Source organism: Malus sylvestris, chromosome 4, assembly GCF_916048215.2.
Source record: "Malus sylvestris chromosome 4, drMalSylv7.2, whole genome shotgun sequence".
Classification (NCBI taxonomy): domain Eukaryota; kingdom Viridiplantae; phylum Streptophyta; class Magnoliopsida; order Rosales; family Rosaceae; genus Malus; species Malus sylvestris.
Genome location: NC_062263.1, coordinates 25620613 through 25648551, shown reverse-complemented (window position 1 = coordinate 25648551; position 27939 = coordinate 25620613). Strand labels below are relative to the sequence as shown.

The window sequence follows — 27939 nt, the reverse complement described above, 5'->3', positions numbered from 1 at the left end:
AAAAAAAAAACATGGGTAAATTACATTTTACCCCCTTAAGTTTGGGGTCGATTTCAATTTCTTACAACATCTTTAAAACATTTTAATTTCATACATTTACTTATAATTTTATTTCAATTTCATACTCCTTCCCTGCAACCCAAACACCCCACCCCACTCCACCCAAAACCCAAAAAAACCCAGCTATTCAACCCGCAACCATGGTTGGTGAAATCAAGCCGAAGACAAATAATCGAAGTCCAAACCGCCTCTGCTCCCGCAGCCCATCACCATCTTCAAGCCTAGCAAAACGTAGCAGCAATCCTGCACCCACCATCGCTGCCAAGTCTCTTGCACCGCTTGATTTGAAGGTTTATGGTTTGTGGGGCTTAGTCGTGGAAGGAGGCACGAAGACAGAGATGATGGTCGTTGGTGGATGGAGTCGACGATGAAGAGGAGAGAAGGGTGGATAGGGCTGTAGATGAGAGAAGGGAGAAAGAGGGTAGGGGTGAGTGATAGGTAATTATAACGCACCACAAAGTAGCACACAATAATCCTATTAATTTTCCTTATTAACACTAAGATTTGTCAATTGTAGCATATGAAAATAAGGGTCTTTCCCGCAGAAGATTGTTTTATCCAAATACTTAAAAATGTCACAAAAACAGGGTGGCTGTCTCCACTGACCAGCCACCGAACAATAATTATTAAACTAACTTACACTTATCCAAATGCAACAAAATTTTATACACATAAACTAGACACACAGTACGACAGTCTCACAAAGTTTTGGGATTTTTGGAGTTGATTTGCTATTTAAATTAAATCGTACAAAAACAGTACAGAAACAGATTTTAAATAATACCAATAGATTTTAATTCACAAGTTAAGAAAACGAGTTAGGGGACATGCTATCCACCACCAAATAATCATGTAAGTATGTTATGTTTCATTCAAATCCCTTTTATTTCCGAATGAAGATGCTCAAGTTGGCTCACTGTTAGAACTCAACCTATTACTCTTTCTTACGTAGTATGTTAAGAGAATGGTGTTTTCAACTTAACTTAGTCCCTAGCATGCAATCTAGAATTGTGTGTTCATAGATTTAACAAGTAGAAATCATTAAGAATAAAAAGAGTTTGAGTCATCACAAGGCATCGTAAGTACTGGTGTTGTCTTACTTATCATAGAAATCGTTTCACATGTTAACCACAATTAACAAGTGCTACTTTAGAACATATGTAGGTCCTCATTCAACAAGGGCAGGCAGACATATATTCATAGCATTAAAATCCTAGATATGCTCACTATGTATGCATCCATAGAAACACATAAAGAATTTATCAATGACATAAGTAGTGAAACAATTTTCATCATTTCATAAAAATCATTCAAACAAAATATTACAACAAATTTACGATCATATTCGGGGCTTCAAAACAGCCCCTAACTACTAAAAATTAGTTACACATAATTCTTAAATTAAACCAAAAATTAAACATGGATTTGAGAAGATAAAACCAAGAAAAATGGAGTGAAGCTTCTTCTCCCTGCTCTCTGCCGTTGTCTCTCCCCTCTCTCTGCGCTTCTTCGCACTGCACTCCTGACTTTCTTTTCTCTTATTTTGCTGTCAGTTCTTTTTCTTCCGCACAGTACATGCCCTCTCTCTTCTCTCCCCCGCCAGTCTATGGCCCCGTTTGGGATTGAGGTGATTTTAAAAAAAGCCACTGTGAAAAAAAGCTGAAGGTCATTTTTGTGTTTGGTAAACTGAAAAAAATGGCTTATTTTGGAAGCTGCTGTGAGAATAAGCTGAAAATCAAAGGAAAAGCTGAAGCTGATATTTGCTGCTTTGAAAAAAAGCCAGTTTTTTCAAAGCACACAGAGCTACAGTGCTCCTTTAATGAAAAGACACACTATCATCCTGATTTTTTTTCCAAAAGCACTTTCACAAAAAAGTTTACCAAACACTCTACTGGTTTTATTTTACAGCCGCTTATTCTCACAGCACAGCCGCTTATTCTCACAGCAGCTTTTTTTCAAAGCACAGCAATACCAAACCAGCCCTATGTCTCCCGTGCGCTGCTCCTGTCCTCCTCTTATTCTTCTTTCATTTTTTTTTATTCCTTCTTTTCTTTTTCTTGTCTGCCATGCCTCTTTCTTTATTCTTCTCTGTTTTTCTTTCCGTTAGTCCTCCACTTCTTCCACTTCTTGCTTTTCTTTTCCTATTTTATTTCCACCAGTTCGTGTCTCTCATGCCCTGCTTTCCGTCCCATTTCTTTTATATTTGTTTTTTCTTTTTCTTAGCAGTAGATGCTCTCCCACTTCCGTCCCATTTATTTCTTTATTTTTTCTTTTGCTGTGCCGCACTCCCTTCTTCTTTTGCTTTGATTATTCCTCCATGAGTCCATTATTTCTGCTCCCTTGTCTTTTATTTTCTTTTCAGCGTTTGAAATTAATCCTAAAACAAAATTAACTGTAGATTAACACAATTTTAACACAAAAATATCACAAAGACTTTAGAAATGAATGGTATAAATGCATGAAATATATGAGTGATCAGTGAGGAGTAGAAAGGGCTCGAAAAGGACGATGGGTTTTTTTATAGGTTAAATTATTATAATATTTTAAAAGGAAAACTAATGAAAATGGTTTGAAAATTTTGAGTTTTAACGATAAAGACAAAATAAATGGTAAAGTGAAAAGTACTAGGATTGACTTTGGGAAATTTTATTTGAACCCACATAACTTCTGTCTACACCCAACTTACCCTCTACACCCATATTATTTTTAATGAAAGAAGTAATATCTCTTTAAACCCAATTTTATACCTAAATTACCCTCACAAACCCAATTCAAAATATGAATTTATCTTTACACCCATTTAAAAAATAAAATTCCAATTGAATAATTTGGTGATCGATGTCCAAATTGAAAGAGAGATAAAATTCCAATGGAAGATTCGAAATGTGAACGAGACAGTGAATAATGGAATAATTTGGAGTCTGAGCCTCTAAGGTGGTTCTTTTCAAAGAGCTTCAGACTTGAACTCAACCAAACACCTGTATTCGATGAACCCAGAGTGACCACTGCCATGCTAGTTGTTGAACTCAACCACACGCTCGTATTTGCTGAATCCGCAAGAATTGCTGCCATGCTAGTCATCGAAACTGAAGGTAAGGATAATCAAATTCAACCTCAGGCTCCAAGCTTGAACGAGACAGTTAATAAAACTCCAAATTCAATCCTCTGTTCCAATATGAATCTTCTATATACTTTCTTGATATCCATGTCCTCGTGATTGTATTTGCATAAGCATAAAGTACATGCTTTCATATGTCTATACTTAAAACACCACAAAAAAAAAACTAATAATAACTTTTCTTTCTATGGAGATAATGTGATAGGTGGCAGTTAGGCGGGAATGCTAGGGGTATTGACGAAGCTGCCATAGGTATAGAGAATGGTGATGGACAATTTGTGTGGCCCGTAAAAGTTGAGGATGAGCTTGCCAAGCTCTACTGTGAAGATGATGTGTTATACTTAGAGGTGACTTATCTTCAGGAACACCCACCTCCTTCTCAAGCTGGGAAACATCTTTTCTGTTGAAATATTCAACCAAGAAAAGAGTCTTAAGTCCAAGGTGACGCTTCGCCACCACCTACACAGCAAACCTAAACCCCCCATCTTCTCAACTTTCAGTGTTGATGATTGTAAATTGAAATTCAAAAACTCATCTTCTCAACTTCATAAAAAATAGAAATCAAACGAAAAAAATAAAAGCATTTCAACGTAGGATCAATGTAGGGTTTTAGCTAACGTAGGATAAACGTTACATGATGGTAAGGTTTAATTTGGGTGTGGGTTTATTGATAGATTTCATTTTGTTATTAATTTCATCTTGTACTTAATGGTAATCATGCAATAAGGTAAAAAAGACAAATCACATTTAAAGTTTAACTTGGGTGTAGAAAGTGGTTATATGGGTTCAAATAAAATTTCTCATTGACTTTTTAATGTAAAAATGTGGTTTTTCGTTAAAGTGAACAGTAAAGTTCCCTATTTAAAATGCATATTTTTGTTTGCCACGTGACACAAATTTGACAGCTAAGTCAGCACAAATGTGGATCTCATATTTGCCACATCATCACTTAACAGATTTTCTAACGGATATATGAAATTGAAATAAAATGATAAGTAAATGTATAAAATTGAAATATTTTAAAGATGATGTCAAAAATTAAAATCGACCTTAAACCTGAAAAGATAAAATGTAATTTACCCAAAAATCAATGATTAATGAGATGGAACCAAGCAAAGCCCCACATACCGACTTTTTACCTTCGAAATTTTGTCCTCATTTGAATTTGAGCATTAGAAACATGTCACAGGAAAATGACACTAAATATGGTGGCATAGAGATTTGATGAAGTTGACCTAGTCAAATCAATTTTTTTAATAGACGATATTATTTATAATAGGGGAGTGACGAAATGTAATGAGCTAGTAATAATATGGGTTAAATTAGTTTTTAACGAAAATCAAACCTAAATTCTTTCACTACAAGTAAAAAAGAATATCATTATACCATAAATGGTAGCCAAATCATCTTTTGACTCTTTTTTTGGTCATCATGGAATTAACCAAGTTAGAGGGAAGGAATTGAGGGTAATTATGAGAACAATTATGGATCTAATAAAGGTATATGATGCCATAATATAAAGTCTTATACTAAAATTAATAATATTACAATTATTTTAAAAATACGCCATAGAGTCGGGTTTATATCAAATTTCCAATAATAACTTTATAATTCTCACAAAGTGCAAGAGCTCAAGATAAAAATTAATAATAAATTGAATAAATACAAATAAATAGGACAAAAAGTAGGAAAACTATATTTTATATCATCATATTAGTGTATTATCTGCTTTGTTTACTAATGAATTTATCTTAATAAATGTTAATTATGTGTATCATTTATCACGTTTTGTAGAATAAAAATATAAATTTTTATCATTAAATAAAAAAATCAAAGGTTATTAAAAATACTTATGTCCTAACTACAAGCAAATAAATTGCCAAAAATGATGAGAATTGAATTAACAAATATATTGATGGTAAGTAGGATAATAATTAATTTGAAAACAAATAAATAAAAGTTAAAACTCCTTAATTAGAGGGGTCTAAATTCCATAAAAATGGAATTAACAAATTAACTTGCACCGACGGAAAAGTTAAAACTCCTCCTTCTTCTTCTAGAAAATTTCATACCATATTTCTCCCTGAAAAATTGTTTCTATCATAAAACGCGCGTTTTGGTTTGTATCCGTACCCTCTTTATCTCTGCCGCAATCTCTCTCTTAAATTACAGCCGACTCGCTTCGTATTACAATTTCAGCAATTCGATCTTCTGAAGGTAATTTCTGATTATATTGTCGCGCATATGTATTTATATATATATATATATATATGTATATATGTATATATGTATGTATGTATATCAATTTATTATTGGAGTTTCTCAATTTAGAAATGTGTAAATTCTTGCAAGCCAATGCATAATAAGACGTTTATTAGCGATGAAATTGATTATTTTTTCTTTTTATGGGTTGCAAAATTTTGTTTTTAATATATGTTTTCCCTTTGAATTTCAAATTATTGGATTCTGGGTATGAATTTATACTGATAAAATGTTCCAATTTTGGTTTTTTAGTTTTTTGGGTATTTAAATTTTGATACTTGCCTTATCTCTTGATATTTCAGCTGTATTTACTGGGCATAATCACTTGTGCTTGTTATAATGATTACTTGAGCATAATCACTTGGATAGTGCTGTTAAAATGATGAATGACTCGTTTAGATGTGCTTTCAAAATGACTGAAATCGCTTTTAGAGAAAATGTTTTTGGGTTCCAAAAGCACTTGAAGTGCTTTCTACAAGAAGCACCAGTTATGCACTTCTTCCAGGAAGCATTTAAGTGCATTTCCAGGATTTGCTTACATTTTTACTAATGATTGGTTCTAAAAACATTTTGACCAAAAACGCTTTCAGTCATTTTGAAAGCACATCCAAACGAGCTCTAAAATGTTTTTTTTTGATGCTTTCGGACTAATTGAATTAGTGGAAGCAGTACATCTTTTGTGCTAATGAGATTGATTATTTCGAACAATCAATCTGTGATGTGTTATCTTTCGATGTTCTTCTTTGCCGACGAATATTATGGCATGCATTTGCATTTGTCCTAATGAAATTGGTGGATGTTTAGGCTTTCAGCGAGCTGCTCTGTAACTAGTTTGGTGTTGGACATCAAGATGGGAGCTTGCGGGAGTAAGGTTGGTGTTTCTTTCGTTCTTTCGTTTTAATTATTTACCTTCTTAGGAGTGGCTTGGTATTCAATGCGGTAATAGAATATCTTCCTAGCCTGATTAGGACAAGTCCGTATCGCCTGTTCAAGCTTACGAAGTTGATGGATGATTAGTGTGCAATAACTCGTATGATTCATGCAGTAGAAGTCTATAATCATCCCTCTGGGTTTAGCCTTTAATAGTTTATGTCTGCAGCCTGCCAAGAAGAAATTATCGCTGCATGATTGATCTTCTCAATAATTGGGTGTTTCGTTGATAATGTTGAACTTTCTTGTATTTTTTCTTTTGTAATCTGCAAGTTATAACGTTCCTGATACTTGTAGCCTAAAACTAAAGAAGACGATTCTGAAGATAAACTTGAGTTTACTGGTGCCAATGTGCACCTCATCACCACTACGGAAATTTGGGATCAAAAGATGGAAGAAGCAAAAAGGGATGGCAAAATTGTAAGTTTAATCACTCTTTCTTTCCAATAGAAATATACTACGTTGAATAATGTCTGATGCTTCGTTGTCAAATTTTTAATATACTTCGGCTGAACCTAATTCATTATTTTTCTATTGGTAACGAGTTACTGCATTTAAAATCTGGTAATCATTAAGACTTTTGTGGTTAGTGATAAAACCTAAACCGGGACTCATGAAAAAAGATACAAGTCCCATGACCTTGGGTGGGATCCTACGCAAAGCTGCACGTTTTGAGATATAAAATAGGGAAGAACAGTATGCTTATCAAATCTCTATAGATTCTCTTATCTACTGAAACCTTGAGTGTCCCATCCAGGCTGTCAAATTTAAGCTTTGGCGACCAAGGAAAAATAGCAAAGAATTTAAACCAACACAATGGGTGGAATAGCAAAAGACTAGTTCTTCTAATTGATAGTAAGAGATCATTTTCTTTTAAGTTTTGATTCAGAAAACTTCCCAATGACGTCTTCCCCTGATGAAAAGATGCTAGTATACAGGGACTTTTTTCATCATAATTTGACCGGGAGTACAATCTGTTGCAGTAATCCTGGCTCCTTTATAACAGGCTTTAAAGAATTTTAGAAGATTGCGTTGTGTATGAGACTATGTTTTCCCAGTTTGTGAGGTCGTACTCATCCCTATTAGTAGTAGATCATTTGTTAAGAATGTGTCGATATAAATGCATCAGCAAAAAATTCTCTCTGCAGCTTGTCTCCAAATAGACATTCATCATAGGTCAATGATATTGTTATGCAATATGGTTACATATTGCTCGGAATTCAGTTTGCATTGGATGTTGTTTCCACATTCATCGTCTTGGATCCTCGTTTGGAAGTATATTATGTGCTTAGTAGGCAAGTTTTGTGTTGAATGACTTGTTAGCTTTCTTTTCTAGCTCTTTATCTATTTGAAATTGATCTGCCCAACAGGTGATTGCAAACTTCAGTGCAACATGGTGTGGTCCTTGCAAAATGATTGCACCACTATACCGCGAGTTATCCGAGCAATACCCTTCTCTAATGTTCCTTGTGGTTGATGTTGATGAATTGACTGTAAGTTGTACCCAGTTATGTTAATGTAATCGTATTAGTGCTATTGCATGCAAGTTATCCTCTTCTGACCATATGCCTGGTAATCAAATTACTCATTAATGTACTCGGGGTTCCGCCATAGCATTATAATTGTGCAAAACAATAAGTGATGTTTCCAGTGGATTGATGCTCGTTTACACTTGGGTTTTGTATGGTGCAGGACTTCAGCACTTCATGGGACATCAAAGCCACTCCCACTTTCTTCTTCCTTCGGGATGGGCAGCAAATCGACAAGCTAGTTGGCGCCAACAAGCCGGAGTTGCAGAAGAAGATAGTTGCTGTTGTAGATTCAATTCCAGTGAGTGAAAAATAACTACGATAGTGGTTTCTATGTTTTGCAAGATTGTTCAATACCTCCTTTTACATGTCGCGAGTTGGTGGATATGTTTGGCGTGAAATTGTTTTTTTTATGTAAGTTGGTTTTGGATTGTAAATACGAACAATCGCATGAACAATTTTCGATTTAAAATTTTTCAGTTTATTCTTTTGAGCAAAATTGTCGTGATTGTGTTATGCTCAAAGTGCAATGCAATTGCAATAACAGGTCCAACAGCCATGAAGTCTCAAAATAGTCCAAGTGGTCTAATCTCCCCTCCACAAATTTGTTTGGACCCATACGTTTTCTCTTTGAGGGTCCCAATGTTAAAAGTCGTTTTTTAGATAAAAACGTAACGCAAAGCGCGTAAACAAATTTCGGTTTATTAGATTTCATTGATCAGTTGGTGATCTTGTTGTCGTCAAATGAACCATGTTGCACATATGTCAATGGATATCAACATTTGTCGAAGCAATCTAATAAGCGTGATCGAGAACTTTGTCAAGTGTGTCGGTACAACTTGTTGAGTACTACGAGATATGCTACATGCATTGCATCAAAACACATACTGGTCACAAAAGATACTCATACAAAACATTCGGAGAGTCCCCAACGACCTTTGCATGCTTGTTTGGGGCTCCAAGTGATCCTGAAACCACCTTGGTCGCATAATATATCCGTCCTTGTATACCAAAACGTACCCCCAGCAATCTCTCCATCAAGCGATAGTGACTAGATTATACATAATCAAGTTAGGTTAATAAAGACAACAACTTTTAAAATCTAAGGAAAACTAATGAAAAGAGCTTGAAAACTTTGAGTTTTAAAGATAAGGACAAAATAAAAGGTAAAATGAATAGTACCATGATAGACTTTTTAGTGTAAAAATATGATTTTTCGTTAAAGTAAACAGTATCGGAAACTTTTCGTTAAAGTTCCCTAAAATCTATTGGTGATTTTTTGTCACAAAACAAAAGGAGCGCGTGGAAAAAGTTACAATCCCACTTAAGGCAGGCTAGCCAGCCGTGCTATGACAGTCAAAATATTCGAGTTTCTCCTATAATTCTACCTGTTCATACCTAACTAAACAAATTAAATGTCGTCTGTCTTGCATTATATCTGAACATGGTCCCCCACTCACATGTTATGGTCCTAGACGACGGCAGACACATACATGAATCATCAATTGATCTGATTTTATAATGCGATCCGAAATGCATGGAAGCGGAAATGTGAATTAGGCTAGTTGGTCGAAACGGACAAAAGAAAAATGAAGGCGAAATCGATGATCCCATGGCAAAAAGAAATATGAAGTAATAAAACATATTCTCAAACTCTTCATATAATTATAGATACAAAATTACAACTAAACGCGAGCAAATCATATCAGATGACTTCAAAATAATATTAGAGAAGAACATTAACTTAATGAATGGAAAGTGGAACAAAGTAAAACAGCAAACTTCTTTGCCTGAATTGATTGAGAGATGAGCCGTGTTTTCGATCCTAACGTCCTTTAGGGTTCATGATTTGTGAGAACACGGCACTTGGCGTCAATCCGTCAGAGTCGTCGCTGGCTAGGCTCCGGCCGCCTATGCTCATGCTCATTCCAGTGCTCCTTGAGTCTGTTACATTACCATCATAGCCGGGCATTGCTTTGGGGTCCTTCCCTTTACTGCCCATGAAGGGCTCTTCCTCGATGTCCATTCCTCCACCGATACCCTCGCCACTCTCTTCTGCACTCTCCTGTAGCTGCAAGGCGAACTCGAGGTTCCAGAGCACATCTCCCATTGATGGCCTGTCGATGCTTTGGTCCGACACGCATTTCATTGCTGTCTCAGCAAACTTCTTGAAGCATTCTGGTGTTATCTTGCCCTTGAGATGAGGGTCAAGGATGTGCTCAAGAATGCCTTTCTTGTGGCAATGTGCAGCCCACTCTGCTAAGCTCACTTGCTCCTTTGGAAGCGTTGGGTTCAAGGCTGGGCGAGCACATAAGATTTCGAAGAGAACAACCCCAAAAGAGTAGACATCAGATTTTTCGGTCAGTTGTTGCCGCCTGAAGTACTCTGGATCCAAATATCCAAAGCTACCTTTCACAACAGTGCTGACGTGCGTGTTGTCCAATGTAGGACCTGTTTTTGACAGCCCAAAATCCGAAACCTTTGCAACCCACTTCTCGTCTAAAAGAATATTGGTTGTCTTCACATCTCGGTGAATGATTGTGTGCTTGGCACCAGTGTGAAGATAGTGCAAACCGCGAGCAGCACCAATACAAATCTCAAGCCTTTGCTTCCAGGGTAGAGGGGGCTTTTGAGTCTTGTACAGATGCTCACGCAGGGTTCCATAAGCCATGTAATCATAAACAAGGATCATTTCACAGTTCTCTTCACAATAACCAATCAGAGATACAAGATGACGATGGCGAAGTTTCGAAAGCATTTCAATCTCAGTTTGGAATTCATGCACACCTTGGTCAGAGAGTGCGCTTCCACGCTTGATTGCTACTTTGGTTGTTCCACCATCAATTTCACCCTTGTAAACCTTTCCAAAACCTCCAACCCCAAGGAGTAGAGCCTCATCAAAGTTGTTGGTGGCAGATTTGATCTCAGCAAACGAGAAATGTCGACAAAGGTTTGAAGGAAGGGAGGAAGTGTAACTTCCTGTTGTGTTTGTCTTTGCAGAACCTGCTGAGTGTGAATTTCCATATAAAGAAAGAGGAAGCCAGCCAGATGGACCATCACTTGAACTTGCGTCCTTCCCTTGTCTACGGCGGCGTGACACACAAATAGCCAAGAAACCAAGGACGAGGGCTAAGGCAATTCCACCACCAACTCCCCCAGCGATAATTGCTGTTTGACCACTCTTTCGCTTGCCATGACCTGATGATGGTCTAGCCTTGGTTGGATCAATGGTATCCTGCTTAGGAAGAGGAAGAGGATTAGGCCCCCCAAGGTTACCGGTTGTATCATTAATCTTGAATATCTCAACTCCATTTAGGATTGAATCATCGTAATTTGGCTTATCAGATGTGTTTGGATGCAGTTCAAGCCATAGATCCACCTGTGGTTTCCCATTCGGAACAAACACCACATAATCCTTGTACACTGGAATCCCATTGCCTCCCGCCCAGGCAATAACATCAGCTCCAGCCATAGCAGTTTGCTTGTTGAGAAAGATATCAAACACTCGTTGATTAATCTTGGTTATATTTTGGGCAACCTCACAGAAATGTAGTCTAACCAGGTACGAGAATCCAGAGTCGATTGAGAAAATCCAAGTCAAATTGTAATTGAGGTTGATTCTTTGATCTGGCCCCATTGATCTGGCAGTGGAATAGACATCCTCTGGTGCAATATATGTAGGCATGCCCGAAGGGTAACTAATCGTCATGTTTGGATCAGTAGTTTCGGGAGCCCCATATGCTGCCCCTAAGAGATACTGAGTGTCATCGTACCAGGACCTAAACAGACCCGTATCTTTTGGCGGCGAGATATCATTCCCACCCACATTTATCCGATAAACATTCTCAAGAGCAGTGCTGTTATCAATGTAGAAAGGAGTCGATTGACCCACAATCATGGTAGTACCATCAGTGGCACTGTAAATATCAGGCATTGACACAATCTCAATCCCATTCACAAATGCAAATGCATTCGCAACCCGGGAAGAGGGTGTAAACGATACGGCCAACGTCTCACCCTCGACATTGACAATAAACTCCTTAGTAATAAAAACATAATCCAGAGCCTCAGTTGTCTGAGCAACACTGAAGTTCTTCAGAATAGTATAGGACTGAGCAGTGACAGTAAAAACAGCATTGGAGGCATTAAGCTCGGCATAGGAAGCAGGGTAAAAGTAAAGACGGATGAATTTTCGACCGGATGCAACTGGGAATTTGTAGGTGAATTGGGAGCGGAAAACCCTCGCAGTCATGAAGGGAACTTCAGGGACTGCAGGATCCTGAGTGGCGGCGGGGGAAGTGGTGGAGGAATTTCCACCGGATGCGAACTTAGATCCCACATCCGATGTCCATTTCACGCCACTGGAATCCGTCGTTTCGGCAGGACCGCCGCAATTTAGGAAGATTTTATCAGATGGGACATAATTAGCAGCAAAAACAAGATGGATTGAAAGAAATACAACGATGAACACAGCTATAAACCCAGCAGTGTTCATAATCATACCCTCTTCGGATTTGAATATACCCAGCACAAAAAAGTGTACCCAGCAGAAGAAAACTACTGAAACAGATCAAGATCTATGCTTTTCCGACAACCCAGATCGGGAAATCCACTGAAAATTCAGAAATCGAGCTGAAACTTATCAAAGTGACGGAATTGGACTGAACATCTTAAGCTTTTCAGCAGACAAAACAGCTGGAAGAAGGTGAGAGTTTTGGTTTACCTTGTCGGAGAGAAAACGCCGGAGAAAGCCTCGGGTTTCGGGAGAGCTCTGTGGATCGGCGATTTGGGAAAGGAGCAGAAACCTAACTCAGAGAAGCTGGCTTTAATGGCTAACTTGCTATTTGCTACTAGCTGTTTGACTTGCTGGCTGGGTACTGAGGTTTGGTTTGCAATGGCCCATAGGTTGCTGGGTATTTACAAAGCGATGCCATCCCCAGCTCCGAGTCGGTGGCGGTTGAAAGTGCTTTTGATTGGTTACTGGAGGACAGATCAGTAAGGGAGTGGTTACAGGAGGGATACGCGTTTTAAGTGGGGCCCATTAGGGTTATAGGTTAGGGATTTGGATTCATCCATAGCTTATAGGTTAGTGGGTGGATTCTGTATCTGGAGTGTTGGTTGGGATCACTGTTCTAAAAATCCCCGCCTAGCGCCGTCTAGGCCCCGCCTAGGCGTTAGGCCCCAGCCCACCGCCTAGACCACCTAGGCACCCGCCTAGCCCGCCTAGGCACCCGCCTAGCCCGCCTAGGCACCCGCCTAGCCCGCCTAGGTTGCAACTCACTTAGACAGAAAATACATAACTTTTATTTTGCATTTTGTTTTTTTCCAATAAATTGTAAGAGACTTGTTGCATACTTGAATGAACAAACATTATATCCTTATTTCACATGTTTTCATTATGTTCCAATACTTCATGATATATATGCATTCTATTTTGTAGTTTATGATGAAATTATATATATTTCAAGTAGAAGCAGACACTTATTTACCTGAAATATGATAGATTTACTTAAATCCGCCTAGTCCGCTTAGGCTCCCGCCTAGCCGCCTAGGCGCTAGGCCCCAGCCCGCCGCCCGACTAGCGCCTAGCGACTTTTAGAACCTTGGTTGGGATTACTACAAATAATCACGACTAGTGTTATCCACACACACATTTATTTCTCACACATGTCTTTTAATTCGGTTATCAGATTAAATGAATTGAAAACGATCAATGACAAAAAAATTAACAAGAGAATGTAAGAGGTAAAAACGGATATATGAATAGCAATTTCCCTAATTAATATGTGATTCCAAAATTTTAAGTCTAAAAAGAGGGGTGTGTTTAGGGATGGGCAAATACCCATTGGTTATGGGTAACCGCGGTTACCCGCCCATTTAAATTAAACGGTTACGATTATGGGTAACCGTTTAGATAAATAAACGGTTATGGGTATAACCGTTTACCCGCGAAATTTAAATGGCGGTTATGAGTATTAACCGCTGTTATAAACGGGTAACCGTTTACCCATTTATTTTATATATGTAAAACTAACACAAACCATGCTCTCGATCCAATAATACTTAGCACCCAATAAATTAGCAAGGAATTCATCGATCATTCTCTTAATAACACTGCTACAGGAATGATGATTCTCATCATCAAGGAATTTGCCAAATTAATTTAAATTCCTTATGGTTAACCGTGAAATTGACAGAAATGCTTTGACAAAAATGTCTTCTAAACAATTTTTGTAACCCAATAATACTTAGCAAATATTATATTTACCTTCATTGATAACAGTTAAAACTATCGTCCGTAAACTATTATTTCAATTATTGGAATGGTATAAGGACTTAAAAAATTAAAATACGGAAATGTATGATGAATATACCTATAACGGTGTTTAATTGTCAAAAAAAAATATGATAATTTTTTTTTAAAATTTTCAAGTTGTTAAAAAACATGTAGATGGGTGAAAAATGGGTAATGGTAAAAAAAAAAGATAAACGGGTTAAAAGGGTAAATGTATAAACGGATATTAAACGGTTAAATGAGTATACGGTTATGGGTATGGTTAACCGTTTATAAACGGTTATGGGTATGGGTATAACCGTTTAGGCAATTACTTAACGGTTAAACGGTTATGCAGGTATGAGCATAAACGGTTATGGGTAAATAACTGCGGTTACCTGCCCGTCATAACTGTTGCCCATCCTTAGGTGTGTTATCCACACACTCCTTGTTAATTTCTGTCACTTAATCTTCTTTAATTCATCTAATCAAACAACCGAAAATTAACAGGATGTATAAGAAGTAAAAATAAGTAGATAAATAGCACACTCCTACAACAACAACAACAACAACAACAAAGCATTTTCCCACTAAGTGGGGTCGGCTATATGAATCCTAGAACGCCATTGCGCTCGGTTTTGTGTCATGTCCTCCGTTAGATCCAAGTACTCTAAGTCTTTTCTTAGAGTCTCTTCCAAAGTTTTCCTAGGTCTTCCTCTACCCCTTCGGCCCTGAACCTCTGTCCCGTAGTCACATCTTCGAACCGGAGCGTCAGTCGGTCTTCTTTGCACATGTCCAAATCACCGGAGCCGATTTTCTCTCATCTTTCCTACAATTTCGGCTACTCCTACTTTACCTCGGATATCCTCATTCCCAATCTTATCCTTTCTCGTGTGCCCACACATCCCACGAAGCATCCTCATCTCCGCTACACCCATTTTGTGTACGTGTTGATGCTTCACCGCCCAACATTATGTGCCATACAACATCGCTGGCCTTATTGCCGTCCTATAAAATTTTCCCTTGAGCTTCAGTGGCCTACGACGGTCACACAACACGCCGGATGCACTCTTACACTTCATCCATCCAGCTCGTATTCTATGGTTGAGATCTCCATCTAATTCTCCGTTCTCTTGCAAGATAGATCCTAGGTAGCGAAAACGGTCGCTTTTTGTGATCTTCGCTAGATTGCTCCGGTCATTAGTGTGGATAAGTATATAAATGGATAGAGATAGGAAAGCAAACACAAGATGTACGTGGTTCACCCAGATTGGCTACGTCCACGGAATAGAAGAGTTCTCATTAATTGTGAAGGGTTTACACAAGTACATAGGTTCAAGCTCTCCTTTAGTGAGTACAAGTGAATGATTTAGTACAAATGACATTAGGAAATAATGTGGGAGAATGATCTCGTAATCACGAAACTTCTAAGTATCGGAGTGTGGTGTCGTCTTGACTTGCCTTATCTGTCTCATAGGTAGATGTGGCATCTTCTCTGGAAGTACTCTTCCTCCATCCAGGGGTGGTATCTTTAACTGGTGGAGATGCACAAGGTAATGTATCAATTTCACTTGAAGCTTACTTGTAGTTTCAGGCTTGGTCAAGCGCGATACAAACCATGTAGTAGGAGTCCCCCAAGTCGCCGAGCTAGGGGGTCTGCTGAAAGAGGTGACAGACAAGGTAAGCAATCAGAGCTCCGACTGATTGTTCACCTTCTCCCCATCTTGCAGCAGCATGAAGGATAAAGAGAAGAAAAATGAGAAGAGATGATATGAGATACTTTTGCTTTTGAAGAAGTAACTTTCCACAGGCTTATTCTTGAACTGAGCTGGAGGGTTTTCTGGTTTCCTCCAGAGTATAAGGCCGACTGAAGAATTTGAGGGTCAAAACAAGTCCATCAAATCTAGAGTACGTTCCACCCTGCTGTATCGGCACGTGTGCTGTTACGCTTGTCTCCACATGCTTCCTTGTATCCTTCGCACTTGCCCTATCTGTTCCTCAAGCAGATGCGGAATCTTCCCTGGAAACATAAGATGTTGAAGATGAGTACTCGAGAGCAATGCCAGGTAAGTAATCAGGTAAGGGGTTCCAGGCAGTCAGTTCCTGGCTGGAAGCTTGATTCCAAGTGCTGACTGATTGCTCTCTTTCTCCTTGTCTTGCAGGTAAAAACAAGGCCAAAGGAAAAGACAGGGAAAAAGCATGATATGGGATACTCTTGCTTTTAACCCTGATGATATGAGATATTCTTGCTCTAGTATAGCTTGTTTGCAGAGGTATTATCGGGGGGAAAGAAAGCTGAATATTTCGAAAGGCTTCGTTGGGAGTGCCCTCTCAGATATGATGAAGGGTTGAGCATTTTTGCAGGTCTGCCTGTCCGTTGGGGATGAAGGTCGACATATATAGGAGTCTCCCTAACAACAAGTAGTAGTGATATTCCTTTACCCTGCTTGGTCATAGCACGGTAGTGGGAGCTACCAGTTTCACATGTTTTAACTCTGTCAGAGCACTTTGAAAAAGTGGTCTATGGTATCTGGCTCTCGAGATTCGGAGAACGATGCCTCTTCGATTTTTGAGAAAGCAATCATGCTGGGGGTCTGGCTCTCGAGATTCGGAGAGCAGTGTCTCTTCGATTTTTGAGGAAGTAATCATGTTGGGAGTCTGGCTCTCGAGATTCAGAGGGCGGTGCCTCTTCGATTTTGGAGCAAGCAATCCTGTTGGGAGTGTTGTCTCGAATGTGAGTAAAGGTTGGGCATGTTTGCTAGTCTACCTTGCCACGAAGCACAAAGGTTGACACACAGGGACTTTCCAATTATCCAGCAATGGTACTGTTCCTTTACCCTATCTTCGCTTTTGAGAAAGTAGTCATGTTGGGAGTCTGGCTCTCGAGATTCGGAGGACGGTGCCTCTTCGATTTTGGAGCAAGCAATCTTGTTGGGAGTGTTTTCTCGAGTGTGAGTAAAGGTTAGGCATGTTTGCTAGTCTACCTTGCCACGAAGCACAGAGGTTGACACACAGGGGCTTTCCGATTATCCAGCAGTGGTACTGTTCCTTTACCCTTGTGGGTAATAATATGGTAGCTAGACCTTTAAAATTTATGTGTCTAAACTTTGTTAGTGCTGTTTCTTTGCTATTCTTTTACCTTTCTTAGTCAGAGCGATGTAGTGGGAGCTGCAAGCTTCACGTGCTCAACTTTGGCAGAGAACTTTGGCAAAGTTATATGTGGTACCCATGAGCTATTGTTGCGTGTGGGAAGTGGATGATTGAACAGTAAGATTCATGTGCTTTCTACTTCACCAGAAGTCTTCGACAGAATGCCCATAATTTCTGCAAAGCTGAGTGTGCGTGTGACAGGTGCTGACAAGGCTGGAAAAGTAGGTGTCTCTTCGATTTCTGAGATCGGCCCTCGTGGTCTCTGGGGAGCCCAGCTTTTGAGAAAGCGAGCGCCTCTTCGATTTCTGAGATCGGCCTTCGTGGTCTTTGAGCAGCCCAACTTTTGAGAAAGCAAACGCCTCTTCGATTTCTGAGATCAACCCTCGTGATCTCTAAGCAGCCCAGCTTTTGAGAAAGCAAACCCCTCTTCGATTTCTGAGCAGGCGCCTTTTCGATTTCTGAAGCTCCGTCGAGTGCAGATTTTTATAGGGGCTGGCATTAAGTTCCAAAGCACACTTGAATCTCCACCAGTAGAAGTTTCATTCTTGCACTTCTAAGATCTTGATTTGTCCGACCTCTTCTCTCTTCAACACCTTTGAAAATGTCTAGCCCCTCCGACCGTCGTTTTGACTTGAACCTTGTTGAAGAGGCAGCCCCGCCTTCTCCAGACAACATATGGCGCCCATCCTTCGTCTCCCCTACTGGTCCTCTTACCGTTGGGGATTCCGTGATGAAGAATGATATGACCGCTGCGGTGGTGGCCAGGAACCTTCTCACTCCCAAAGATAACAGACTACTTTCCAAACGGTCTGATGAGTTAGCTGTTAAGGATTCGCTGGCTCTCAGTGTTCAGTGTGCAGGTTCTGTGTCTAATATGGCCCAACGCCTATTTGCTCGAACCCGCCAAGTTGAATCATTGGCGGCTGAAGTGATGAGTCTCAAACAGGAGATTAGAGGGCTCAAGCATGAGAATAAACAGTTGCACCGGCTCGCACATGACTATGCTACAAACATGAAGATGAAGCTTGACCAGATGAAGGAAACTGATGGTCAGGTTTTACTTGATCATCAGAGATTTGTGGGTTTGTTCCAAAGGCATTTATTGCCTTCGTCTTCTGGGGCTGTACCGCGTAATGAAGCTCCGAATGATCAACCTCTGATGCCTCCTACTTCTAGGGTTCTGTCCAGTACTGAGGCTCCAAATGATCCCCCTCCGGTGCCTTCTCTTTCTGGGGCTCTACCGACTGCTGAGACTTCTCCTAAGCAACCTTTGTGAAGGCTCCCTTTTGTGTGTTTATTTTGACTCATGTATATGTACATATTTGTAGTTTATCGGGGATATTAATAAATAAGCTTTCCTTCATTTCAACGTATTGTGTTAAATACACCAAAGCCTTCTTCGCTAAGTTCTTTGAATTTTCTTTTGTTGAAGCTTGTATGTTGAAGCTTTCTGAGTGGAGCATGTAGGTTGGGGTAGTGTTCCCTTAATTTCCCGAGTGAGGAAAACTTCTCGGTTGGAGACTTGGAAAATCCAAGTCACTGAGTGGGATCGGCTATATGAATCTTAGAACGCCATTGTGCTCGATCCTGTGTCATGTCCTTCGTTAGATCCAAGTACTCTAAGTCTTTTCTTAGAGTCTCTTCCAAAGTTTTCCTAGGTCTTCCTCTACCCCTTCGGCCCTGAACCTCTGTCTCATAGTCGCATCTTCTAATCGGAGCGTCAGTAGGCCTTCTTTGCACATGTCCAAACCACCGTAACCGATTTTCTCTCATCTTTCCTTCAATTTCGGCTACTCCTACTTTACCCCGGATATCCTCATTCCTAATCTTATCCTTTCTCGTGTGTCCACACATCCAACGAAGCATCCTCATCTCCGCTACACCCATTTTGTGTACGTGTTGATGTTTCACCGCCCAACATTCTGTGCCATACAGCATCGTCGGCCTTATTGCCGTCCTATAAAATTTTCCCTTGAGCTTCAGTGGCATACGGCGGTCACACAACACGCCGGATGCACTCTTCCACTTCATCCATCCAGCTTGTATTCTATGGTTGAGATCTCCATCTAGTTCTCCGTTCTTTTGCAAGATAGATCCTAGGTAACGAAAACGGTCGCTCTTTGGTATTTCTTGATCTCCGATCCTCACCCCTAACTCGTTTTGGCCTCCATTTGCACTGAACTTGCACTCCATATATTCTGTCTTTGATCGGCTTAGGCGAAGACCTTTAGATTCCAACACTTCTCTCCAAAGGTTAAGCTTTGCATTTACCCCTTCCTGAGTTTCATCTATCAACACTATATCGTCTGCGAAAAGCATACACGAAGGAATATCATCTTGAATATGTCTTGTTAACTCATCCATTACCAACGCAAAAAGGTAAGGACTTAAGGATGAGCCTTGATGTAATCCTACAGTTATGGGGAAGCTTTCGGTTTGTCCTTCATGAGTTCTTACGGCAGTCTTTGCTCCTTCATACATATCCTTTATAGCTTGGATATATGCTACTCGTACTCCTTTCTTCTCTAAAATCCTCTAAAGAATGTCTCTTGGGACCCTATCATACGATTTTTCCAAATCTATAAAGACCATGTGTAAATCCTTTTTCCCATCTCTATATCTTTCCATCAATCTTCGTAAGAGATAGATTGCCTCCATGGTTGAGCGCCCTGGCATGAACCCGAATTGGTTGTCCGAAACCCGTGTCTCTTGCCTCAATCTATGCTCAATGACTCTCTCCCAGAGCTTCATTGTATGACTCATTAGCTTAATACCCCTATAGTTCATGCAATTTTGTACGTCGCCCTTATTCTTGTAGATAGGCACCAAAGTGCTCGTTCGCCACTCATTTGGCATCTTCTTCGTTTTCAAAATCCTATTGAAAAGGTCAGTGAGCCATGTTATACCTGTCTCTCCCAAAAGTTTCCACACTTCGATTGGTATATTGTCTGGGCCTATTGCTTTTTTATGCTTCATCTTCTTCAAAGCTACAACCACTTCTTCCTTCCGGATTCGACGATAAAAAGAGTAGTTTCTACACTCTTCTGAGTTACTCAACTCCCCTAAAGAAGCACTCATTTCATGTCCTTCATTGAAAAGATTATGAAAATAACCTCTCCATCTGTCTTTAACCGCGTTCTCTGTAGCAAGAACCTTTCCATCCTCATCCTTGATGCACCTCACTTGGTTTAGGTCCCTTGTCTTCTTTTCCCTTGCTCTAGATAGTTTATAGATATCCAACTCTCCTTCTTTGGTATCTAGTCGTTTATACATATCGTCGTAAGCCGCTAACTTAGCTTCTTTGACAGCTTTCTTCGCCTCTTGCTTCGCTTTTCTATACCTTTCACCATTTTCATCGGTCCTCTCCTTGTATAAGGCTTTACAACATTCCTTCTTAGCCTTCACCTTTGTTTGTACCTCCTCATTCCACCACCAAGATTCCTTTTGGTGTGGGGCAAAGCCCTTGGACTCTCCTAATACCTCTTTTGCTACTTTTCGGATACAACTAGCCATGGAATCCCACATTTGGCTAGCTTCCCCCTCTCTATCCCACACACATTGGGTGATTACCTTCTCTTTGAAAATGACTTGTTTTTCTTCTTTTAGATTCCACCATCTAGTCCTTGGGCACTTCCAAGTCTTGTTCTTTTGTCTTACTCTTTTGATATGTACATCCATCACCAACAAGCGATGTTGATTAGCCACGCTCTCTCCTGGTATAACTTTGCAATCCTTACAAGTTATACGATCCCCTTTCCTCATTAGAAGAAAATCTATTTGTGTTTTTGACGACCCATTCTTGTAGGTGATCACATGTTCTTCTCTCTTCTTAAAGAAGGTGTTGGCTAAGAAGAGATCATATGCCATTGCAAAATCCAAGATAGCTTCCCCATCCTCGTTTCTCTCCCCAAAACCATGGCCACCATGAAAACCTCCATAGTTGCCTGTCTCCCTGCCCACGTGTCCATTTAAATCTCCTCCTATAAATAACTTCTCCGTCTGAGCAATTCCTTGCACCAAGTCTCCAAGATCTTCCCAAAATTTCTCCTTCGAACTCGTATCCAACCCTACTTGAGGTGCGTACGCACTAATCACATTGATAAGTTCTTGTCCTATTACAATCTTGATTGCCATGATTCTATCTCCTACCCTCTTGACATCTACAACATCTTGTACCAAGGTCTTGTCCACGATGATGCCAACACCGTTTCTCGTTCTATTTGTGCCCGAATACCAAAGTTTAAACCCTGAGTTTTCTAGATCCTTTGCCTTACTACCAACCCACTTAGTTTCTTGTAGGCACATAATATTTATCCTTCTCCTCACCATAACTTCCACTACTTCCATAGATTTTCCCGTTAAGGTTCCTATATTCCACGTTCCTAAACGCATTTTGCTCTCTTGAACTCTACCCTTCTGTCCTAGCTTCTTCACCCTCCCCCGTCTAATAGGATCAAAGTACTTCTTTTGTGTGTCCTGGGTAAAGTTGATAGGAGCATATGCTCCCAAACAACTTTGAGTGGAGTCGTTCGAAAAGAAGTTTCTATGGCCCCCTTGCTCATTTAACACTGCATCCGGGTGCCGATGGAGATACAGCGACCCTTGCTCACTTATCACTGTGCTCGGGCCACACAGCGCGCCACTTACGGGTGACGCCCTAGCTTTAGCGCGATTTTGTTCTGGATTCATTTTCATAAGGATTCGACGTGATCATGGAGTGCCGGCTGTCGACTACCTGACGCCCTCCCCCTCCTCCTTTATCCGGGCTTGGGACCGGCCATGTAAGACATAGGCGGAGTTAAATAGCACACTCCTAAAAAAAAAAAAAAAAAAAAAAAAATATTTAAGGGCACGAGCCGGCCCAAAATTAAAGGGACCGAATCGGATGTGTTTGAAAATTGCACACCTCTACATTAAGCTATCAAAACAAGAGAAGAAAGGGTCTTGGCATGTCATGACTAGAAACTTATTGGAGGACAATGGCCAAAAGCTAGGTGCATTTGAGATACACTTCTTCTTCTTGTGTTTTTCTCTCATCATGTGCTTCTCTCTCTCTTGGTTTGAATGAGACTACTTTATGCGGGAACACACTCACATAGGTTGATACCAAATGCAATGAATTATTCAAGTCTCTTTGCGTGTTGCATTCAAGTTTTGTTTTCGTGTTCTTAGGCTCCCTATAAGGTTGCCCAATGCAGAAACACACTTATAGACTGTGGTAATATTCTTAGCCAATGTTGCAATGAAATGCATTTTAAAATTTTCACACGACTGTGTAATTAGTTTGAGATAAAATCACAATAACATTAAAATTGCAATTAATATATATATATATATATATATATATTTGTGACGATCTCTCCCCTCATGTGTCGCGCTATAGTCTTATCTCTCTAGAATTTTGGATGAGACTCAAATGCTAAAGATGTCACTCACCTGTGAGCGCACGGCAAACCACGTATACCTTCAACGAAGACCTTCCCCACTGGCATGAGACGCATGCATGGCAAGCGCTAACAAGTGAAAGGACAAGGAAATTTTCAAAAACACACACACATAAACGATAAATAATAACAAAAATGCTACTCTTATTATATTTTTCATACATTTGTACCGTTTTTATAATAGAGATAAGACCCATATATATTGGTGTACCTTACCTCTATTACAAAGATGGTATGAAAAATATGATAAGACATGATGTTAGGATTGGTAAAAAAAAAAACATAAAATTTATCGAACAAACGACCAATGATTACGAAAGTATTTGTACCAAAGAAAACAAATTAATCGAGACCAAAAGGGGATGGCCACGAAGGGATCAACAGTGGGAAAGCACGTTTTCCTTCACAAAGACAACATCATATTGTGATGAACACCGGCACCCAAACTCTCCCAACTAAAAATGCTTGACCATTGAAAAAAAAAACTCCCTCCTTCTATCTGTAGTCTGTATCATTCGAAAAGATTATAGTACGTCGCGTCGGCGACAGACATAATACGGACTGGAGATGAGAGTCGACCAACGTTTAGACACACAGAGGCATTGAAAAGCGGATTTAAAAGGAAGTCGACAAAGAATTTCAACCAACACAAGCTGGGGAAGATCATTGATATTCATGAATTTTGAGGACGGTTTTGGTGATCTTTTTGATCTTTTAACGTCGGACGGACCATGATCAAGACCGATCTACTTTTGTAATTGTAGGATAGAGAATTAAGACGGTATACAATTAGACCAAAAAAAAATTAAAATAGAAGGTATACACAAAGTTACAAACGTAGATTAGACCCGTGGTCTGGCATGGCGGATCTACCATAGGCCAAGGTGGTCAGTTGAACTGTGGCGGCCCGAAAAGTTATCGATAGTGTCTCCGATGACCCTTTGGTTGTTTGGGTAATAACCACTTCGTGGGCATAAAGTGTTAAAATACATATGTAAGACTCGGCATTTTTCTTTGGGTTAGAAAATGGGGTACAAAACCCAAGCAACTGCAACACGAAAAGAAAAACTTAACCCTAGAGCTAGAACAAACAGCGGTCTTGTGGCCAAGACACTCCAACAGCACTCCGCAATCCTTGTGGTACTGAATATTAATACGTGTAGTCACAGAGTCTCTAAAGGAAAAAGAAAAGGGAAAAGAAAAGCTTACCTTCACGATGCACTGCAACCGACACAAATACATTCATTCCTTCATGAGCTGGTAAGAAAATAACCAAGTTTTGCAGAAAAAAGGTAAATCATCCATGTTTCTTTCTTTCTTTCTTTCTCTCTGAACTTTGTTTTTTATGCATATATAGAACCAATCTAGTTCTAGCCTTCTAGGGTTTCTCTAGATGATCAGATGCACTATACTCCATCAGATGTAATGATGATCAAGACATCTGAGCTGAAACTGAAAGCAACACACCATCTAACTTCACATAAAAACATAGTATTATCAGTTTTACATTATCTTCTAAAAGGTCGGTTTTTCGCTCATCAGACGCATTAATCTTGTCATCTCAATTTTTCAGTTTTTAGAACTACGTTAATTTTGTTACTGCTCATCCCACCTTGTCGTAGGACCCAACTGAAAGTGCCTTCGGGATTGATACTGGCTAGCTGCAACTTTACTCCTACACTTGAAACAGTATACATTGTGGAGTCAAGAAGCAGTTTGTTTTGCCTTCCCTTCAAAGTTTGAAATGTGATCATGTGTAGACATCATCTGATCCATATGTATAAATACGTTGCCCGAAAGAACATGCATTGTCTTGCAAGTTCAAATCAATGTCATGGATGGCCGCAAAAGAAAAATGATGACACAGAACATTGTTTTGGTGACCATTTTTATGATTTTCATCAGCCATTGTAGCTCTACTTTCTTTGATGCCAGTGGATTTGAGCAATTGGAAACAGTGGTGGAGAACGTCGAAGATCATTTAGCATATCCAAGCACAAATGATTGGTACCCGTAAGATTGGGTTTCTTTTTTTATTTTTTACTTTTACTTTTATTTTATGTGCATAATGTTTAAGCATACATGTTCCTAATTGTGTAGGGTTGAAGAGCTGAATGATGGAATGGAAGATAATGAGTGGCAGTTGGTGCAGAAGAAAGGGAACCAATTTGTGTTGAATGATCAACCTTTCTATGTGAATGGATTCAACACTTACTGGTTGATGGTGTTTTCTGCTGATCAATCCACAAGGGGAAAAGTCACTGATTTGTTCAAACAGGCAGCTTCGGTTGGACTAACTGTTTGCAGGACTTGGGCTTTCAACGATGGCCAGTGGCGAGCTCTTCAGAAATCGCCATCAGTTTATGATGAAGAAGTTTTCAAGGCAAAGTCCCTAACCACTTGTTTGTTCAATGCTTTCGAGTTACTCCTCGAATTCTAAGTGAATTTCGTACGATGAGTTGCAGGCTTTGGATTTTGTGATAAGTGAGGCAAGGAAATACAAGATCAGACTCATATTATCTTTAACCAACAACTGGGATGCATATGGTGGAAAAGCACAATACGTTAAATGGGGAAAAGCAGCTGGTCTGAATTTGACTTCTGATGATGACTTCTTCACTCATCCAACACTCAAAAGCTACTACAAGGCCAATGTTAAGGCAAGTCGAAAAGCATTATTTACAAGCCTTGATCATCTTACCATCGTCGGTATTGTGCTTAATTTACCTGTTAATTAAGTTTGTAGTGATTATATATTTTTGATATTTCCTTCATGCGTATTTGTTGTTATACTTTGTTGTTGTAGACGGTGCTTAATAGAGTTAATACACTCACAAACATAACTTACAAGGACGATCCCACAGTTTTCGCTTGGGAACTGATGAACGAGCCTCGATGCACCTCAGATCCTTCGGGCAATAAACTGCAGGTTTATGCTCTACAACAAATATGACCGTGTATCTTTGTTTTATCGGAATATATCATTTTCTTGTAGTTGAAGGAATGTTCTGTCTTCTAGGATTGGATACAAGAAATGGCAGTTTATGTTAAGAGCGTTGATCCGAAACACTTGGTAGAGATTGGACTGGAAGGATTTTATGGTCCCTCAGCACCTGCCCGAGTTCAGTTCAATCCAAATACATATGCTCAACAAGTTGGAACTGATTTCATAAGGAACCACCAGGTTTTGGGTGTCGATTTTGCTTCTGCTCACATTTATGCAGACTCTTGGTAACTTTCGAAACTAAATTGTCCAAGTCCCTAACAATAATTCGAGTATTCAATTTCTGATTGAAGTTTTATAAATTCATCGACGAAGGATATCACAATCAATCTCTGACGTGCATCTCCAATTTACCAAGTCATGGATGGAAGCCCACATTGAGGATGCAGAAAAGTATCTTGGAATGCCGGTGGTGTTTTCAGAGTTTGGCATATCTTCGAACGACCCCGGCTACAATTCATCATTTAGAGACACCCTTCTCAGCACAGTGTACAAGACCATCCTGAATTCTACAAGGAAAGGAGGGAGTGGAGGTGGGAGTCTTTTGTGGCAGCTCTTCCCAGATGGAACCGACTACATGGACGATGGTTATGCGATTGTTCTGTCAAAATCTCCTTCAACAGCAAACATCATAACCCTTCACTCCACAAGACTTGCCCTATTCAACTCTCGATGTTCTTGGAAATGCCGGTGGGGTTGTAAGAAGAAGCATCCAATAGAGGGATTCTTGCTACGTTATGATGAACTGTAAATGCTATACGCTTTGAATTGTCATTTCTTCGTTGACATGTATTATGTGATCTTTTGTGTATGAAAAAAACGAAGATGGACTAGCTGAATTAAATAAAAGAAAATTACGTTAACGATACTAGTTGTTCATCAAATCTTAACACCTTGTTCATGGATGAAGAAAATCAACATTTCTATGCAATCTACATGACAGACCGGAAATTGGCACCTTTTCGATGAAATCTACCAATTGAAAACTAACGAAGTAAACTACATTAGTAGCTAACTAACTTGACAACTTATAATTTACTGCCATCCATTAACCATATGATGTATTAAATGTAATTGTTTACTTATATGCCATGAGTTCTTCACCCATCCCACACTCAAAAGCTACAAGGCCCATGTTAAGGCAAGTCAAAAGCATTATTTACAAGCCTTGATATATCTTGCAAAAGAAGGGAAAATTGGATGAAGACCTCAATCATAGAATACAAGCTTGATGGATGAAGTGGAAGAGTGCATTGGGTGCGTTGTGCGATCGTCGTATGCCACTAAAGCTCAACGTAAAATTTTATAGGACGACAATAAGGCCAACAATGCTTTATGTCACGGAATATTGGATGGTGAAGCATCAACACTTACACAAAAATGCGTGTAGCGAAGATGAGAATGCTTCATTGAATGTGTGGGTTATGAGAAATGACAAGATTAGGAACGAGGATTTCCAAGGTAAATTAGGAGTAGCCGAAATTAAAGATAAGATGAGAGAAAATCGGTTAAGGTGGTTTGGACATGTGAAATGAACACCTACAGACGCTCTGGTTAGAAGATATGATTATGAGACAGAGGCTCATAGCCAAAGGGACATAGGAAGACCTAGAAAGACTTGGAAGTAGACTCTAAGAAAAAACTTAGATTACTTGGATCTAACGGACGACATGACACAAAACCAAATGCAGTGATGTTCCAGGATTCATATAGACAACCCCACTTAGTGGGATAAGACTTTGTTGTTGTTGTTGTTTACTAATGCCATGAGTCATATCAATCAATCGTGCAGGCATAGGTTTGTTCACCAGGTAGCGAAATCTCTTGTTAGTATTCTCTGCGGCGAAATCTCTTCTCAGATAACGAGTATATTCTTGAGTTTGGTGGATCATGGCAAGGTCTCTGATGAACGGGAAGCTTTACATAATAGCTCTCATCGCAGGTTGTGCAATAACGTTTCACTTTTCACAAGCCTGCCTTTGGTACCGCTTGCAGGCATGGCTAATGTTTTTCAGCTTCCACCTTAGAATTGGGATTCAAAGTGACGTCTTCCCGGCAACTTGTGTGCTTATACCACGGGAACCACAATGGCTGCTCGGATCTTCTCCATCAGCAATGCGCTACTGGTGCAAGGGACTAGCCCTTCTGGGGTCACTTGCTGCACTTAT

General features: G+C 39.7%; 4 protein-coding genes and 2 long non-coding RNA genes across 7 annotated transcripts; 2 read left to right on the top strand and 4 right to left on the bottom strand.

Moving 5' to 3' along the window:
• On the bottom strand, positions 1–1623 carry LOC126619933 (uncharacterized). The gene is made up of 2 exons (XR_007622190.1): positions 1501–1623; positions 1–454 (listed from the first exon to the last, which is right to left on the bottom strand). It is a non-coding gene; the product is annotated as an uncharacterized LOC126619933 (long non-coding RNA).
• Positions 1624–5238: 3615 nt separating this feature from the next.
• On the top strand, positions 5239–8357 carry LOC126619922 (thioredoxin H-type-like). The gene is made up of 5 exons (XM_050288364.1): positions 5239–5395; positions 6245–6311; positions 6668–6790; positions 7741–7863; positions 8063–8357. The coding sequence occupies exons 2-5, from the start codon at positions 6291–6293 to the stop codon at positions 8213–8215; spliced, it is 420 nt and encodes a 139-aa protein (XP_050144321.1). The 5' UTR covers positions 5239–5395; positions 6245–6290; the 3' UTR covers positions 8216–8357.
• Positions 8358–9527: 1170 nt separating this feature from the next.
• LOC126619896 (receptor-like protein kinase FERONIA) lies at positions 9528–12853 on the bottom strand. Its single transcript, XM_050288326.1, has one exon. It carries the CDS (start codon positions 12398–12400, stop codon positions 9725–9727), a length of 2676 nt encoding a protein of 891 aa, XP_050144283.1. The 5' UTR covers positions 12401–12853; the 3' UTR covers positions 9528–9724.
• Positions 12854–18662: 5809 nt separating this feature from the next.
• Positions 18663–19804, bottom strand: LOC126619914 (uncharacterized). Its single transcript, XM_050288355.1, has one exon. It carries the CDS (start codon positions 19802–19804, stop codon positions 18860–18862), a length of 945 nt encoding a protein of 314 aa, XP_050144312.1. The 3' UTR covers positions 18663–18859.
• Positions 19805–22575: 2771 nt separating this feature from the next.
• Positions 22576–24383, bottom strand: LOC126619932 (uncharacterized). Its single transcript, XR_007622189.1, has 2 exons — positions 23977–24383; positions 22576–22836 (listed from the first exon to the last, which is right to left on the bottom strand). It is a non-coding gene; the product is annotated as an uncharacterized LOC126619932 (long non-coding RNA).
• A 116-nt stretch (positions 24384–24499) lies between these two features.
• Positions 24500–26639, top strand: LOC126619905 (mannan endo-1,4-beta-mannosidase 6-like). 2 transcript variants are annotated; one of them, XM_050288340.1, is made up of 6 exons: positions 24500–24780; positions 24868–25150; positions 25233–25427; positions 25574–25696; positions 25787–25998; positions 26087–26639. In XM_050288340.1, the coding sequence occupies exons 1-6, from the start codon at positions 24602–24604 to the stop codon at positions 26520–26522; spliced, it is 1428 nt and encodes a 475-aa protein (XP_050144297.1). In that variant the 5' UTR covers positions 24500–24601; the 3' UTR covers positions 26523–26639. The 2 variants fall into 2 exon arrangements, with proteins under 2 accessions (XP_050144297.1, XP_050144298.1); XM_050288341.1 differs by having other exon boundaries at positions 24540–24774.
• The last annotated feature ends 1300 nt before the right edge of the window (positions 26640–27939 follow it).

Excerpts from the sequence above, each read along its gene's own strand:
- LOC126619914 (XM_050288355.1), bottom strand. The coding sequence starts at position 19,804 with ATGTATGAAGGAGCAAAGACTGCCGTAAGAACTCATGAAGGACAAACC.
- LOC126619896 (XM_050288326.1), bottom strand. The coding sequence starts at position 12,400 with ATGATTATGAACACTGCTGGGTTTATAGCTGTGTTCATCGTTGTATTT.
- LOC126619922 (XM_050288364.1), top strand. The coding sequence starts at position 6,291 with ATGGGAGCTTGCGGGAGTAAG. Across the intron at positions 6,312-6,667 it reads TGGGAGCTTGCGGGAGTAAG|CCTAAAACTAAAGAAGACGA; the intron begins GTTGGTGTTTCT and ends TGATACTTGTAG. Across the intron at positions 6,791-7,740 it reads CAAAAAGGGATGGCAAAATT|GTGATTGCAAACTTCAGTGC; the intron begins GTAAGTTTAATC and ends TCTGCCCAACAG.
- LOC126619905 (XM_050288340.1), top strand. The coding sequence starts at position 24,602 with ATGGATGGCCGCAAAAGAAAAATGATGACACAGAACATTGTTTTGGTG. Across the intron at positions 25,151-25,232 it reads ATGATGAAGAAGTTTTCAAG|GCTTTGGATTTTGTGATAAG; the intron begins GCAAAGTCCCTA and ends GATGAGTTGCAG. Across the intron at positions 25,697-25,786 it reads CTTCGGGCAATAAACTGCAG|GATTGGATACAAGAAATGGC; the intron begins GTTTATGCTCTA and ends TCTGTCTTCTAG.